This window comes from Acomys russatus, chromosome X (genome assembly GCF_903995435.1).
Source record: "Acomys russatus chromosome X, mAcoRus1.1, whole genome shotgun sequence".
NCBI lineage: Eukaryota > Metazoa > Chordata > Mammalia > Rodentia > Muridae > Acomys > Acomys russatus.
In genome coordinates this window covers 19,487,229-19,503,920 of record NC_067169.1, presented here as the reverse complement: position 1 = coordinate 19,503,920, position 16,692 = coordinate 19,487,229, and the positions used below count along the sequence as shown (strand labels likewise).

The 16,692-nt window shown below is 39.5% G+C and overlaps 1 protein-coding gene across 1 annotated transcript in view; it reads left to right on the top strand.

Moving 5' to 3' along the window:
• Positions 1-16,692, top strand: part of Dgkk (diacylglycerol kinase kappa) — a 116,060-nt gene that overhangs the window by 39,523 nt on the left and 59,845 nt on the right. Inside the window, 3 exon segments of the mRNA XM_051141138.1 lie at positions 10,715-10,825; positions 12,639-12,719; positions 14,988-15,092. Coding sequence (XP_050997095.1) covers positions 10,715-10,825; positions 12,639-12,719; positions 14,988-15,092 — 297 coding nt within the window.

The window sequence follows — 16,692 nt, the reverse complement described above, 5'->3', positions numbered from 1 at the left end:
AGTCATAGTTGAATTTCCCATTGGGTCCAGAATGGCATTACCTTCATTAACCAAGAGGCTGTCTGCCAATGGCCCACTTTATTACCTCATACTTCTGACCAGCAATGGCAGAGATTTATATTACAGACTGTCGAGAAAGTGGAAATCAGCTTTTATCTATGAATTGTTCATTAAAATAGTGTCAAACACAAAAAGTTTCAAGTATGGAGATGAAGTAAAGAGAGGCCTGGAACACTTTGTTGAGTGACCCTGTGCACATCGCTGCTATAAGTCACACTTACCGAAAGCCAAAAGCCTTCTTCTTGTCTTCATTATCCCTTAAAGTTGACTTCAGAGTCAAATAAGGGTCTCCAAGATCAGCCTATAAAATGCTACATAAATCAAAGGCAACACCACGCCAACAAGCTTTGATTTATATCAACAATCCTTCTTTCTACTGACTTCTGTTATGGTATCATTTCTAATAAGACTAGCTATTCGGATATTTTTCTTCCCCTGAGGAAGTAACTGATCGTTTATGAGTTTTAGCTTTTCCATATACTAATCCATTAGAGAAATTACTTAATCTTTCCAAGACTCAGTGCTTCTATCTATAAAATAGAATTATAGTGACATCTACCTTTTATAATTATTTTCAGAGGCAAAAGAGATAACTCATACAATGTTATTAGCAAACGCTTTTCTTCATAGTAAAGGCTCAGCAAAAATTAGCAGCTTTTAATATTGCTCTGTTCTTGTAGTTGTTACTCCACAAAGCTTGAGACTGGCAGTCTTTTTTTTTTTTTTTTTTCTAGATTTTTCCCACTTTTGTTACCTAGTCAGTAATTTATCTGGAACCAAGGCCCATGACAATTTTTTTCTTTGACACATTAGTAATCATTGTTTTCCCCTCCCTTTCCTCTCCAGGGTTAGTGATCTGTCAAACTGCTAAACTGTCTATAACTCAATTTTGCTCATGCAGGGGCAGACTTCTTAAAGACACCAAGGCTGCACAGAGCTTCAGGGATTGAGTGGAATATACTTTTGTTTATGTATCTTTATGCACCAGACCCCAAGATGGTCTCACCCTTGAGCTGCCCTTAAACTTGATTCTATTCTCAACCAAACTGGAGAGATAAAACAAAGCCTCCCTCTCAAAATGCAGTCTCTATCCCTCCTGCCCTCCTTCTCTCTTCCCCTCCCTCCTCCTCCTCCCATTTTAGCCACTCACACACAAACACTAGTGAATTCGTGGATTTGACCTTTCCTAGCCCACCACTGCCACAAGAAGCAAGTAGATTTAGCACCGAAATCTGTCTGCCCCAATCATAATTACTCTCTTTTCCACACCTTAAGGCTAAGAACAAGTTGAAACTCAAACATCTTTATCATCTAACCACTTTATCACAGAACAACTTGTCAGTTGAGTAGCTGTATGGGACCAGTTTAGCCACAAGGCAGTCGTCCCAAGTCAGAAGTAAGCATTCACCTCCCAAGAACATGTGGCTAGGCGATATGGACTTACTACCTCCACATTCGGAGAGACATTTAAAGCCATGATTGGATAAGTCAGAGCACAAAGAAGAGAAGTTGAATTATCAGTGTTCGGTTGTTCAAGTGTGTTGTTTTATTTATTTATTTATTTAAGTTTTTTGAGGCAGGGTCTCTCTGTGTAGCCTTGGTTGTCCTGGACTCTCTTTGTAGACCAGGCTGGCCACGAACTCACAGCGATCTGCCTGCCTCTGCCTCCCAAGTGCTGGCATTAAAGGCGTGCGCCACCATGCCTGGCGTTCAAGTATGTTGTAACCAGATAAAGCACATGCTGCAAGGGTCCTTTTTGGTCTTAAGTTGAAAGCATATTTAAATACATTTAAAAGCCAAAGGCTCTAGATTTAGGCATTCCTAATTGGTCTACCATAATTTGGGGTTATGGCAAGGTGAAAAATTTGGGATTATGGCATTTTATTAATCTCACCAAAGGACTGGTTTTTTTTTTTTCTTCCCTGTGTGTAAAATCATTCATAGAACACGGGTTTTTTTTCCATGAAATTTAACTAAACTCTCTACAAGCATTGCTGGTCCATTCTTTTTTTCTTTGAATAGAAAAAGAAGTAGACTGAACTGATCCTCAAGTTGTGTCTGACATCAAAATCACATCATGATGCCTATAATGTCGATGTTTGATGGGGGACTGGCAAGTAGAGTCAAATAGATCCTGGTTCAAATCCCAGCTCTGCTACCCATTCTGACTTAGAACTAACCACTTCTTTCCATCTCGGCTACTCCATTTTCTTCATCAGACTCTTTCACTAGTAGACCTTGAGTGAAACAACACAAGTCAAGCAAGGGGAAAATAGGTGCTTGTCAGCTAGAATTAACTTTCTTTCTGTGGATGGGAATAGATGAACTGAAAAACAGAAGAAATTGATATTGTACCTCTTCCAATGAGAACCATCCTGTGCATCCCACTAGGGTCCAGTGGTCTTCGAAGATGTGGTTAAGATAAAGAGACCATCTGGCTCACTAGTGGCAACCTACAATTAGAAGGACTGAGTCTTGAGAGAAGGACCACATTAGAAATTACATCTTTGAAAGCTGAGGATCAGGTGGAATGATGAAGGAGAGAGCAGTTAAAAGCAGATGCTGCTTTGTCATCCTGTAGAAGTTTATGCTACTAGAGAAGTTACATAGTGTTCTGACCTCTGTGATCCTGGACAAGTTGAAGACCAAGGTCCAAAATATTCTGATACTTTTCCTTAGAGAATTTGTCTGACCCCAGAACTTTCTTTTGAGCACTCAAGCACTGTGGTAGCACCAAGAGTCTCTCGCTAAAGTTTCACTCATATTATTGTTTTCTCATCTTTCCTGATTCTAAAGTTTTAGCTTCTTCATAGCTTAAAAGTAGTCTTCTTCTTCTTCCCAATGGTAATATTTATTTAATCTTTAATGGTAACCTTTCATCTTCTGTGCTTTGGTAGAGCCCAGCCAACCTTCTGCAGGAAGTTACTCTTCTACACAAACTTCCATTCTCTAACCCAGTTCTCTCTCTCAGTAAGATTCTTGAAGTCAAGCTGCTTTTCTGCTAGTCTTTTTTTTCATTCATTCCCATGTTTCCCCTTGAGTCCTAGAACTCTGCCCATGTTCCAGGAGGTACTGTTAATGCAGAGCAAATGCAACAGCAGTGGTTACATAAAACCATCACTCACCTTACAGAAGTTGCTAAGGAGCCCGAATCCTACTGAAATAAGATGCCCTAAAGCCCAGTTCCAGGCTCTCTCATCAACTGATTATTTGATTTGGCTTCATGCAGCCCCTCTTGAATTCTGATTTTCCTCTACCTCCAATAGGGTAGGAAGGGCTAAAATGACCAGTTGCTTAACTCAGAAAGTTAAAAAGCAGTCTTGTGGTGAGAGCACAGACTTTGAATGTCTGTAGGCCAGAGCTCATATCCAAAGCTTGTCAACAAACCCATAGTAGGAAGATGGCTGAGCCAAGCATGCACAAAAGAGGCATTGCATTAGCTTGCGGGTGTAGGACTGGGCCTTCTGCTGAACTCTCCATTCTTCCCAAAAGCCAAGTTACCACTTTCTGTACTTTGTCAACTAAGACCCAGATTGTTTACCTCCTCCCCACCCCTTAAGCAATTAGTAGTTCTTATCCTTCTTAGAAAACTCCAGTGATTAGAAAAAAAAAAAAAAGGAAAGGGAGGGGGATGTGCCAAACACTTGAGAAGACACAGACTTACAAGCTAAGCTTTGACTTAACACTGTTCCTTTCGTGGGATTTCCTGCTCCCCAGTTTTGAGTTATCCCAAAACTTCTAAGTGTTTCCGCTTTTAGATCCCAGTGGATTTAGTTTATGCCCCCAATCCTTGATACTTATCTTACTGATGTTCTCATGCCAGGGAATGACACTTAACATACAGAGAATTATTCAAATGTTGCTTAATAGCATAAAATCTGAAACCACTGTCCATCAAATAGATCAGTCTACACCCAGCCAATGAAATGTTAGTTGTTAAGAGAAATGAGGATACAGTGCCTATACCAAGCTTGTAAGGGCTCTAGAAAGCCAAGAAACACTGCACACAGAACACTAGAAATTACACCAACAAGACTAGATGTGAATCATCACATTTGCACATTTATAAAAACATCTTTTTAGTCATGTATGAAGGACTACTTAAAGTTTTTGCCTGTTTAAGGAAACTAAATACATATAACACTGATTTCCCTATGTAAAAATAACTAGGCTTTTCCATATTTTACTGGCAGGTAAACCGTGGGGGGGGGGGCGGCGGAAACCTCAATAGTTTTTCCTTAGCGTAAAATGCAGGAGAAGTAGATTCACTATAGTCTGTACTAGGATGGCCAACAGTTTGTCTCTGGCTGGGCTGAATTTAGCACTGCTACTCCTGGACAAACCAGAGCATCCTTCTCCCTATTTCTCATCCTTCTGCTATAGCACTGAGGCAGCCATGGGCTAAAGATTTCAAAATTCATACGAATAGAGCTATAGCCTCAGCCTTCAGGCCCAGCCTCACAGTTCCTAAGAGACAAGGGACTCTGAGTGGCAGATATATGCTCTGCAGGATATCCTCATCTAACTGCCAAGGAAATTGAGGCTCAGAGAGGTTAAGTGATTTGCCCAAGGTCACACAGCTGGTAAGTGCTGGAGCCAGTCTGTCTGACTTCTGACACGTCAACAAGACCCTGGGGAATGCAAAGCTTTCAGAGCAACAGTGGGTCTGGCCTTTTTTTTTTTTCCAAGCCTAAAGCACCCCCCAGAGTTGCATTTTAACTAAATCAAACAGTGTCGCTCCGAATTAACTTTGTCAGACCCATGTTGAGAAGGGGATTTCTTCCAATTGCCCCCTCTCCACCTTGAAAGCAAAGAGAATAAGATATTCTGGATTTGGAGACCGAGGAAGCCATAGACAGAAAGCTGTGTCTGAAGCTGTACTCATAGTGACAGTCCCAGTTCTTACGTGGGGAGTGACCATCCCTTAACTCAAGCCAGCCTCCTTCGCCAGAGCAGTAGAAGCAGATAGAACAGGAGAGTAGCTAGCTACGAACAGGTACCGGGCATGTCATGATATTTGCCTACTGTCGGATTGGGTGGGTACGCGGTTTAGTTTGGCTATGTAATAGGGGCTCATTTGACTAGGAAGGGGTAAACAGTTCCCTCAGAGCCTCACAAGCCACAGCAACGGAGACACTGGCTGGTATCAGAAGCTTTGGGTACTTGGAAGGAAGATAAGAAAAGGTCATGGCCACAGCTGGGCTCGCACTTACTCAATTAAGCAGCGGGCAGGAGTTAATCGCCTGTAGGCGACCAGGATCTCACCGAGGCATTTTAGATGTTTTCTAGGGAGGAAAAGAAATGCTTTCCGATGGTGTTCATTTCTATGTGCTAAGTCTTTGAGAGTGTGAGGAAGAAAAGTGCCCTGGGCTTGGGTGTGAGAGTTTCTAGAAGTAATGGATTTAGGGATTGACTTATCAGGCAGGATCCCAAATGAAATGAAGCAAAGTTTCCCAATACTCTGGCCTTTTCTGCAAGAGCGCCACAATTTTAGCAGACTTTTTGTATGAGCGCGGTGCATGGGCTGGGCTTACCTGTGCCTTGGACTCCTTCACTCTTGAGGTTTGGATGAAACATGCTGAATCTATGGTGATTGACTCTTGGGTCTATAGATGTATTAGGACCCCAAGTCATTCCCACTACAGCACAGTCTGCCTTGTGTTACGTGGGTTTTAATATTATAACTGGCAGGAAAGACGAAGAGGGTTGTGTGTAGTACCCTTGGGGTTAAGAAGCATCAGAGGGTGGGTGGTGTGGCCCGTCAGTATGTACAAGGACCTCTTTAACCCTAACAGCTGCCTACTTAGTATAACACAGATATTCACAACAAATATGTGCCAGATTAGATAAAGAGGATTATGGCTCTGCTCTGTTTAGTAAAATTGATAGTGCGCCTGTAAATATGGCCACCAAGCAGATTTTACTGCATAACATCCTTATTCCCTAGTGTCTTTTGTAAGAAAAAAGCTTTACAAATATGCTCTTCTGCCAAAAAATTTTCACCCCAGGATGCCGAGAATCTCAAAAATGCAAAGTAGAGTGCTATTAAGTTATTTGACAATGTCTTAAGAAGAAAAATATATGGGTAAATAACTTAAAGAAACAGTGGAAATTGTTTTCGCTAAAAATAAAAATAACAACAACAACAAAAACAAGTTTGTGGGTTTCCTCCCATAGGTCAGAACCAAGCTAGAAGATGCTATGTAAGTATGGATCCTAATTAGTTTTTCAGTCACCCTTGGACTGCTACTTTTAAAAAGCAGAACTTCCTTCATGTCTTCAGGATGATAAGGATGGCTAGTTGCCCCTTGGGGGAAAAGCTCATTAGCTCCGTTCTACTAATGACTGTTCAGAGCTGTTCACAGAACACAGTCTAATTTTTAGTTATCTATGGTCATGTCTTTTAGGACAAAGTTTAGTGGGGGTTGGGTGGGATTCATAGTCCGTCTGTTGTATACAGACTAATTAACCAGACATTCCCACTTTCCTTGTCAGAGGGAGACAAAGCAGAGTCCATCCATATTTTGTAATTGCAGGTTGAGAAAAGTAGTGGAGACTGTCCAAGCCTTCAGATTTCCTATCTGCAAACTGTAGACAATGCAGTGCATGGCTGCACTGAGAGGACAGTGACATGTGTGGTCTGCTAAAGGCCAGTGGCTGAGAAGCACTGGGAAGTCCTCCTGGGAGCTAGGCAGAGCTCACCCCTTACTACATCTATCTGAAGGATTTGCTTGACTCGTTGTTTGCTTTTCTTTCAATTTTTTTCACAGACTTTTGTTCAGGTTAGTAGCCTGAAATAGGCACAGCTGTTTTCAATGCATGTATCTCATTGTCCTACAAAGATCCCTGAAATTTGCTTCTACCTGTTCAAACTATCACATCCAGGCTGCTTTTAAAAAATAATTAAAGCTCAGCCGCTGCCGCTCCTGAGCTTTTTTCTTCATAAATACATTTTCTGGTAAAATTTATGTTTACTAAAATGCTTGTGAATATGAACAAATTGAATAAATGCACTGATATTAAACACATATGTATATATTAGTAAGCATAATTAAGGCAATGTGTGATGGATATTAGCAAATGACAGAGATTTATAAATAATTGTGATTATTTTTAAGTTGTACTAAGAAGTTTCCAGATCAGTTTCCTGTGTTCTAAGGCCCTCTTAATATGTGTTCTTTTGGGATTAAATATTGACCGCAAAAAAGGACAATAGTAAAAAAATAATAATAAAGACTATTGGTAAATATGCTAAAAAAAATAATTAAAGAAAGTATTATGAAACAGTTCTTTGGTTAGTATGTTAGGTTTCTCTAAAAGAGGGGACAGAGCTTAGAAAGCCACTTTTAGTTGTTAACTATTCAGCTTTTGGTATTCATAGATATTTTACAGTTGATGATATAGAGTCATTATCTCTACTGTATATAAATTATGTTAGCATTATCTGCCCCCAGCTTGCTAATGTGTGTCTGACATGAATAGACTTCTTAAACAAAAACTCTAAACTCACTGTAACCTTCTGAAGTGATAGCAGCTGCAACTCAAAAATTGCAAACTCTTTGCCTGGCAGCTAGCCATAGCTTGCAAACTGCTTTTTTTTTTTTTTTTTTTTTTTTTTTTTTTTTTTGCCTTCAAAAGTTTTTTTCCCACTAGCTGGTAACATTGAAAAAATGCAAAACTTCATATAATAAACCAAGACTTGCAATTATGAATAAAGCTTCTACGAGCATTTGTGCACAGCATTTTGCAGCCACTTTAAGTTTTCAGTGTATTAGGTAAATTCCAAGGACTGCAGCTGCTGGATCATACACTGATTTTGCAGAAAACTGACAAACTGTCTTCCAAATGGCCTATAGCCGTTTGCGTTCCTAAGAAAAATGAATGAGAGTTCTTATTACTGCACATCCTTAGTACAATTGATGCTATTGGTATTTTGGATTTTAGCAATTCTAGTCCCTGCGTAGTGTATGTATATATAAGACAGTTGCTTTCTTGATGCTGGCTATAGGATTACAATATGCATCTTTACTTATCAGAATCCATTTATGATTTATAATACACTTATAGTGACATATGAAATTTTACTCCTACATAGGCTTGGGTCTCTTGACATGGGATTGGATGTTGGGTTATAATTATTTCTCCTTCTTGCTAACAGTTATATCAGAAATAGCTGGCAAAGCCCTAAGCTATAATATGAATCCTCTTGGGATAGTATATGCACAGGTTACAATGCAAAAAGTCTTAAGTTTAATGGCCCATTTTTTTTTAAAGTATAGGTGCATCCCAGAAGAGAAAGTTGATATTTAGATATATGGTAGTCTGAGTTTTAGGTCTTTAAACTGAAAATAGGGGAAGAGAAAATATCCAACAGATTTACAGTAGCAGGCATGGTTTCCCCCTGTGGAATGGACCTTAAGTCCAATCATAAAGTAGTTTATTAATTCTGTAACCTTAATGTCAATAATGCACCAGTAGACACATCTTGCCATGAAGGTCAGTATAAGATTTTGCAGAACCTAGTGCTAGATTTGACAATCGATGTCTTTTTCTCTCCAGTAGCTTTTATAACTCCGTCCAACGCCATGTAAGCTTGAGAGCAGCGAGAGAGTTTCTGACCATTTAAGGTTGATTTCTCTATATCCTACATCCAAAGCGCATGAGGTCTTTGGCAACAGGGTCTTACCTTCTGTTTATGGTGGGCAGTCAAGAACAACGGTAGCAATTTACTCTGTTTAGGGAGCCTCCCTGATCTGCAGTGCCTAGCGCTGAGGTTTTCATTTCACAAGCCAGGTCTGCTGGTAGCATCCTGGTGCACCCATGCATGTTATTTCTGTTGTCCTCTTCTTTCATGTTGCTTATGTTCTACTAACTCCTCTAAGTAAAACTATTGCTTGAGTAGCTTTTCTATATACATTTCATTTTAGTTTAGCCTTCTATAACCTCATCATTTTCCTATCTTCTGCCCACTCAGTGCTTGACTCTCCTTCAGTCCCTGTACTCCTCCTCTCTAATTTCACTTTATTTACATCTTACTCTCCCCCATTCCTTAATACATCTGCTCACAGTGGCCTATTTCCAGCTACCAGGATAATTGGTTTTAATTAAAATTTTAAATTTTAAATTAACACACAAAATTATATGTCATCATACTTTGCTCGTATTTACTCTGCCCCGTTTTTTTGTTTGTTTGTTTGTTTGTTTGTTTTTTGTTTTTTGTTTTTTTTTGCTTCATTTTAGCTATTAATTAATTGTGACACTGGGGATTGAACATAGGGCCTTGTCCATGTGGTACAAGTACTCTAACACTGAGCAATACCACTCCTAATACTCAGATTAGTCTCAAATTTAATGGTTTGATGTGCTTAGATGCTCCTTATGAAGGTGACAACTGCTACATGAGTGCAGCTAAGTGTTGCCATGACAGAATACAAGCCTACTTTTGGTAGGTGTTCTGCTTAAAAAGACAAATAAGGGGCTGGAGAGATGGCTCAGTGGTTAAGAGCACTCACTGTTTGCTCTTTCAGATAGATGTTCTGAGTTCGATTCCTAGCCATCTATAATGTGATCTGATGCCCTCTTCTGTCCTGCAGGTGTACTTGCAGGCAGAACACTGTATAAATAAAGATTTTTTTTAAAAACCCAAATAAATAAAAGAAACAGGTAACTGCATTTTCCTGGAAGCATAAGCCTTGTAAACATTATCAATTAATTAAATCTTTTAAGATACACTAGTTGGGCTGTGCAAAACACTTCTTTAACCATTTAATAGTAAAGTTTAATTTAGACGATGAAGACTTCCCAGTAAAAAAAAAACAAAAACAAAAAGCCACATAGCGTTGATCTGGTGTATTTAAGTGCCTGGCTCTTTGTCCAATAAGTAAAGGCTTGGTTCCAGAATAGCATGGGTGAGTACTTATGGCCGTCCTTATGTTTCTTTGCTTTCTATAACATAACTAAGAATGCCTTCAGTGGTGAGAGTGATGAGTTGTCTCTGTATCCGGTAGGATCAGTGTGTTGTGCAATAACGGGAACATCATTGGCCAGACCATGTGCTAAATAAAGCAAGCAATCAGAAGGTCATTGTCTTTTGGAGTCCTTTTTATGCTTGCCACCACTTCATGAATCCCCTGCAGGCCTTGATAAGGAATTTCTATTTGGTTCTAAAAATATTAGGAAGCTATTGGAGGCATGTGAGCAGTGAAGAGACATCATGCAACCTCATATTCTAAGAAGACTCTCCTAAAAGAGCTGATTGGAAGGTTCTGTCCTATGGCTACAACCCGAATACTTCGGAAAGTCTGCCTCTTTAACATTGCTATTCGTACTTCCCCAGGATTGTCATTTTTCTATTTACACATACATGCTCTTCTCTCTACCCTTACCACAAATGGAAATGTTCTCCATAGCTTTTGAGCAATACATCCTAAGAAACTTCAAGGATATGTCATTATGGGTGCTTCATAGAAAGGAAAGCGGTGCCTTTTCTGGTGGAACTCATTTCCTTGTGTTCTTGCCTGGCCTACAGACTATTATTCACCAGTCATGTAGCAGAGATAGACTTTTCCAGATAAATACATGTCTCATCCAAGGGAACAATAAGCGAGTTCACACGTTTATCTAACCAACCTACTGCTATGCTTCTGTCTTTCAGAAAATACTGAAGGAAGGACCCCTGCTAAAGAACTGTAACTCCTTCAGGAGATGGAAGCTTAGATACTGTCTGATTCAAGGACAGAAGCTCCACTTTGCACACCATCCTTCGGTAATTATAGAATCCTTCCATCTGCGCTAGTGAGTGGGTGCCAAGAAATCCAAGAAATGTGTGGGCGTGGAGGAGGCCAGCAGTAGAGTAGAAGTTGAAACCACCTATTCTTCTTTTAACTAACCCCCTTGGGGAGATGGGTGGTATTGTGTCCCTTTCCCCTTTGCTATGTCTCCTCCTTTTCATGGATTTCCCAGGTAGTTTCTGTATCCAGAAGTGCCTACCAAATTTGTCAGGCCCAGGGCAAAATGAAAATACAGAACAGAACCTTTTATTCAAAAACCAGAAAAAAAAATGTCATTCATTAGTGGTGCTAACATAAAATGTTTCATATTTATACTAAAATATGAAGTCTTGGCTTATGGTATTTTAATTTGATATTTGATGTTATTCTTTAAAAATTAAATAATCATCATGGGGCATCTGAGGTCTAGGGAAAGGGAATAGGGTGGGAGAGGGAGAGAAGGTGGGAATGGGAAGATAAGAGTAAGAGAATAATAATCTGGATGTAATGTAAATAAATTATAACAAATAAAAAAAGAAAAAAACACCAACAATTAGCATAATTTATTTATTTAATTGTTTAGCATTTTGTACCATTCTAGTTTTAAATTTAAATAAAAAAATCATTTAACTTATATAAAGAACGACCATCATTATATGATTTATATTACTAACTCATACATGCATGTGCATTTTGTTTTCAGTAGTATATAAAACTAGCTCCTTTTTTTACTTTTTAAAAAATTTTCACATTCTGAGTAAATGGAAAGGGGACAGTAGCTCGCCCTAGCTTTCCGTTTCCTTCAGTGTCATCCTTTCTAGCATAAATGGTTGCATAACAGGAGGACAGACCATGAATAAGAATTAATAGAATAGGGCTCCCTTGTTGCTCGTTTCCTAAAAGAACACTGCCTTTTCTTCCTGTCTGTAACAAGTTATGGCTCCAACAGAATGTGTGGCCTGTCAGTACCCATGCCTGGTCATTCATAGGCACAACATACTCTGTACTTGCATTACCACCATGGTGGGATGGATTCACTGGAATGCTAAGCTCATTTGTATAACAAATACAATTAGACTGTCCAACCATGGGGTAGACATGGAGATGATGTGTGTCTCCTGTATGCATGCGCATAGCCAATGTTCTTATTGGGCTTTATTAACAAAACACAAGCCCAAAGATCAAATGATCAGGAGCTTAGAGATGACAGTAATAAAGCTTTAGAAATGCAGTAGACATCCTGGGACAGGCTGAATATGGTGTCTTGCATGACCGTACAAGTTACATAGTGATCAAACAGCCTTGTCTCTATTGATAGTACTGATTTCCAGCTGGTAGCTGGACAGTATCTACCATATCAATTAGACCAGGAGATACAGGCTCTGAACTGTATGTGTCAAGCAAGGTCGTCAAAGGCTGCCGCCATGTATATTAAGACTTAATTATAATCTATACTACATGTTCCCCCAGGTAGGCTACATTTTGTTATCTTATCTAGCATTATATTTTTATTTGAATAAGTATGACCTGACCAGCTCAATCCTTAGTACAAGCCCACAGAAAAGTTTTAGGAGAGTTGTATTTTTGTTTGTTTTATACTTGTCACACACTAGATCTATAAAAATCATGTTACCGTATAAATCCTTGCCCTCAAGACAAATAATTGGTTGGATCATAACTGCCAAAAAGGTTCGTCTGTGTGTGAGTGTGTGTGTGTGTGTGTGTGTGTGTGTGTGTGTGTACATTTCAATGTCAATTGGCTTGATTAATCAGATGGTTTCTTATCATTCTCCCTCTATATCTTTCTAGTTTGCACACTTTGAAACAATTGATCTGTCTCAAGTCGCCTTGGCAGAAAGTAGCTGCAGAAATCTTTGTCACGGTTTTTGTGTAAGTAAGATTGAATATAACTGAATGTTCTGTTTGGGGAGGGAGCAGGCATCAGGTTTAACAAGTCTTCTTTGATTGCCAAGTGTTATTATTATTCATACAAATTTTCACTAGCTTAGCAATAGAGAGGACAGCGAGTGCTAATCATGTTCCCTATTAAGAGGCTGCCAGAAAGCCAAGATGCCTTGAGGGGACACAGGGCCTTTGACTATTATAGCCTTCTGCCAGTCTTCTTGGTAAAGGCCATTTAGAAGTATCATTGGAGAGGGTTTCCAGACATGGAGAAGTCATAGGAAAAATTAGTATAACCAAGGTTCATGACATTGTTTCCTTTGGTGATGTACATAACCCTCACTGAGCCCATAGTTAGGTTATGGATGATCATTTTTTTCCAGAAGGCAGAGGAATTATTCAGGGCTTGATGTGCTTGGAATGTTGCGCAGCTTTGGTCAGTCATGTAAATCTAAACCACTGAAATAATAACCACTGAAAAGTATCAAGTCCACTGGTGCTGAAGACTACTTCCTACCTTCTCCCTTGCCTCATCAATTAGTTATATCAGAGCTCCTCTTGAGGCTAGGCTATGCCTTCTCTTAATGAAAAAGCCCAGGGCCACTGTACATCACATCAGCAAAGAATGGACGTGAACCAAAGGAGTGACTATAGTCATGATCCCAACAAGTGCCTATGCCTAACTACAACAAAATCAAGTGCTATATGCAAAAAGAGACAGAAATTCCATGTCAGTATGGGTAACACCAGCTTCAATTAGAGGCACTCATCACAAAAAACAAGCAGGGCCATGGGAGCAATGACTGACATCGTAGCCAATTGTGTTCTCTCTTACTGCTCAGGTAAAGTCACAACTTGGCTCATGGCCTACATCATTGAGACCTTTAGTACTGAGCCAAGAGTTTGTCATGCCAGCTCAACAACCTGAACTCAATCCCTGGATCCCATCGAGGAAGGAGAGAACCAATCCCTAAAAATTGGCCTTCACACACGATCTTTGCCACATGCATACCTACACTCCCATGCATACATACTTCTTCCTCAGGTAGAGTGTTTACACCTTGTAGTAACATTTGAACTTTCACAGAGATGTAAGAATTTTGATAATAAAATTCTTAACCATAAAAAATCACACACACACACACACACACACACACACACACACACACACACTAAGAAAGAAGGAGAGAGAGAGAGAGAGAGAGAAAGAGAGAGAGAGAGAGAGAGAGAGAGAGAGAGAGAGCGCACTAGGGAAAGAGGGCCTTCAGAGTGGCTTTGATACTATTCCTGGTTTGGTCCTTGCCTTATCACAAAAGAGATACTACTTTTAAAATTCTCTTTCACCTAACTGTCCATGACAAAGAAAGAAACTAGATTTTTAAAATATCTTATTTTGCCCACAAAGAGCAAGTGAGGCACCCTGTTGAAGCAAATACACCTTCACCACTGCACATAGAACAGCAGTGAACAAGTAAATATTTTAGGCAAGCTCACTTTAGAAGTAAATAACACGTGACTTAGCATTTAAGAGTGTAGACTCTCAGTCACAGTCATAGGGGAGGGGAGTAAGGGGAAAATGGAAGGGAAGGAGGAATGGGAGGATACAAGGGATGGGATAACCATTGAGATGTAATATGAATAAATTAATAAACTATATTTTTTAAAAAAAGAGTGTAACTCAAGAGCCAAAGAATTTCCCTTCATTTTTTAACTTCTGGGTGACTCTGGACAAATCATATAATTGTCCTGTCTGGTCTTGACTATGAAAGGGTAACAATTACAATGCCCATCTCATGAGACTGCAATGGAGATTGATTGAAATAATATGCTTAAGCCGGGTGGTGGTGGAACACATCTTTAATCTCAGCACTCAGGAGGGAGATCTCTGAGTTTAAGACCAGCCTGGTTTACAGAGCGAGTACCAGGACAGCCAGGGCTACACAGGGAAATACTACCTCAAAAACAAAACAAAACCAAAACAAAAAAACACCACAAAAAATAATATGCCTAAAAGCACACTGAAATGGTTCTTGGCACAAATGAAGTGGTATTAAAGTCTTAATTATTATTATTATTATTATTATTTTCTTGAGTAGTTATTAAAGCAGCTGAGGGTGGCCCTGGAAGCTTATGTCTTATATTCAAGAAATGGTTTGGAATACACTTGGTGCCTATGACTAATTTCATAGAGAATTTGCAGATGGGTCAGTGGGCTTTGCTGGTGAAAATAAACTAATAAAATGATGTTTTGTTTAGGTTATTACACCACAGCGAAAAATCTCCCTGGCTGCGCCCAGTCGGAAAGACATGGAAGAATGGATTAACATCATAAAAACTGTTCAACAGGGAGAAATCTGTAAGGTAAGGCAAATAGTGAATACACACATCTCTCAGGAGACACTGCTTAAGTGACTACATGGGGGAAGAGAGTTTTCAAAGAACTAGTAAAATGGAAGCAGAGACTACCCAGCCAAGAAGTGAGCATAGAAACCATTTGGAAACCTGTTTAGAACTACTCACAAATAGGAGCGGTTCACTTAGGCTCAGACTCTGGTAACCATGTAGTGTAGCTTAGACTCTTCTGTAAACATCTAGTAGATGTATCATGGTACATGCAGGGAATGAAGTGCATGGGATGTTTTGATGCAGCTAGCTCAGACAGCCACGAGGTCTTCAGAATAGCAATAACAACACTTCAGGAAACTGAGGCAGAGAAAGAGGAAGGGATCAGACCAAGGAGAACTAATCACTCTCCTGAAAACAAACAGAACAAAGCAGAAGAGAATTTGGATCCAGGCTCTGCAATCCCAATGTCTATGTCTTTACAAGCTAAACAAGGCTACCTCTGTTTTCCAGCCATCAGAAAAAAAAATGTAGAGGGAAGGACAAGAGGCAGCCTTCCCCGCAGCTCATCCACGTTCTTTTCTCCTTCACTGTCTCTGAAACAATCAGTGCTGCTATTCAGACTTGAGATCTGGCCTCGGCCAGCTCTTCTGTAAATCTATCACAATTATAATCTATTTAATTGGCAAGATGGGAAGGCTCATATCATTTATTTACTTAGAAAAATGTCGATGTCATAGTGAGGCTAGATAAATATTTTTGAATGAATACTTAAATCTAAGGGAAATCTTGAAGTCGGTTTTGAGTTGGAATGACACAAAGTTCATCCCAAAGCAACATTCTTCTCTGAAAGTCTTGGAGATAAAGAACAAAGTGATCACAGCCTTTAAAGATCTTGACGTCACACAATATAATAACAAAAGGTCTAAATCCGAAAGAAAATATAACACAAAAAGATTCTTAATGTCTTAAATGCCTAGCGAAGAATAGACAATTGTTTCACGCATTTAGGCTGGAACAGTGTGCTCAGTAATAATGAGGCTTAGAAATTAAAAACACTGTCTAGGAGAAGAACCATCTTTCCTCCTATTCCTAGGATTTCTCGGGCTTCTGACAACTTGGTGTCATAACTATCCATTCGGCTGTTCATGACTAGGATGGGGGTAACATGACAACATGGCTAAACTGGACCCTCCAGCGTAGCATGACGCCCTCATGCAGGCTTACAATGTATAATGCTTAATTGCCAGTCCTTTGCCTAGCATCTGATAATAGGTTTTCACATGACTTAGCATTTAGTGTTTAACTGCTTTGCTCTTTTCTTCTTCTTTTCCTGATGGAGTACTACATCCCTGCCTTGGCAATGAGGCCGCCATTAGAGGCAGCAACAAAGAGTTGTTCCTTCTTTACTGCTCTCCTGTTCTTATCCTCGAGGAGCAATGCCTTTCTCTTGGCTTCCTTCTATTCACACTGGAATGCTTCTTACATATCACATAATATTTTCAACTTCACAAAAGGTCACATAGGATACCTTGAATTTTAATTAGTAGCTTAGGAATGCAAAAATCCTACAGAAAATTGTCAGAAAATAGATGTGTCATTATTCACTCCATTGAAT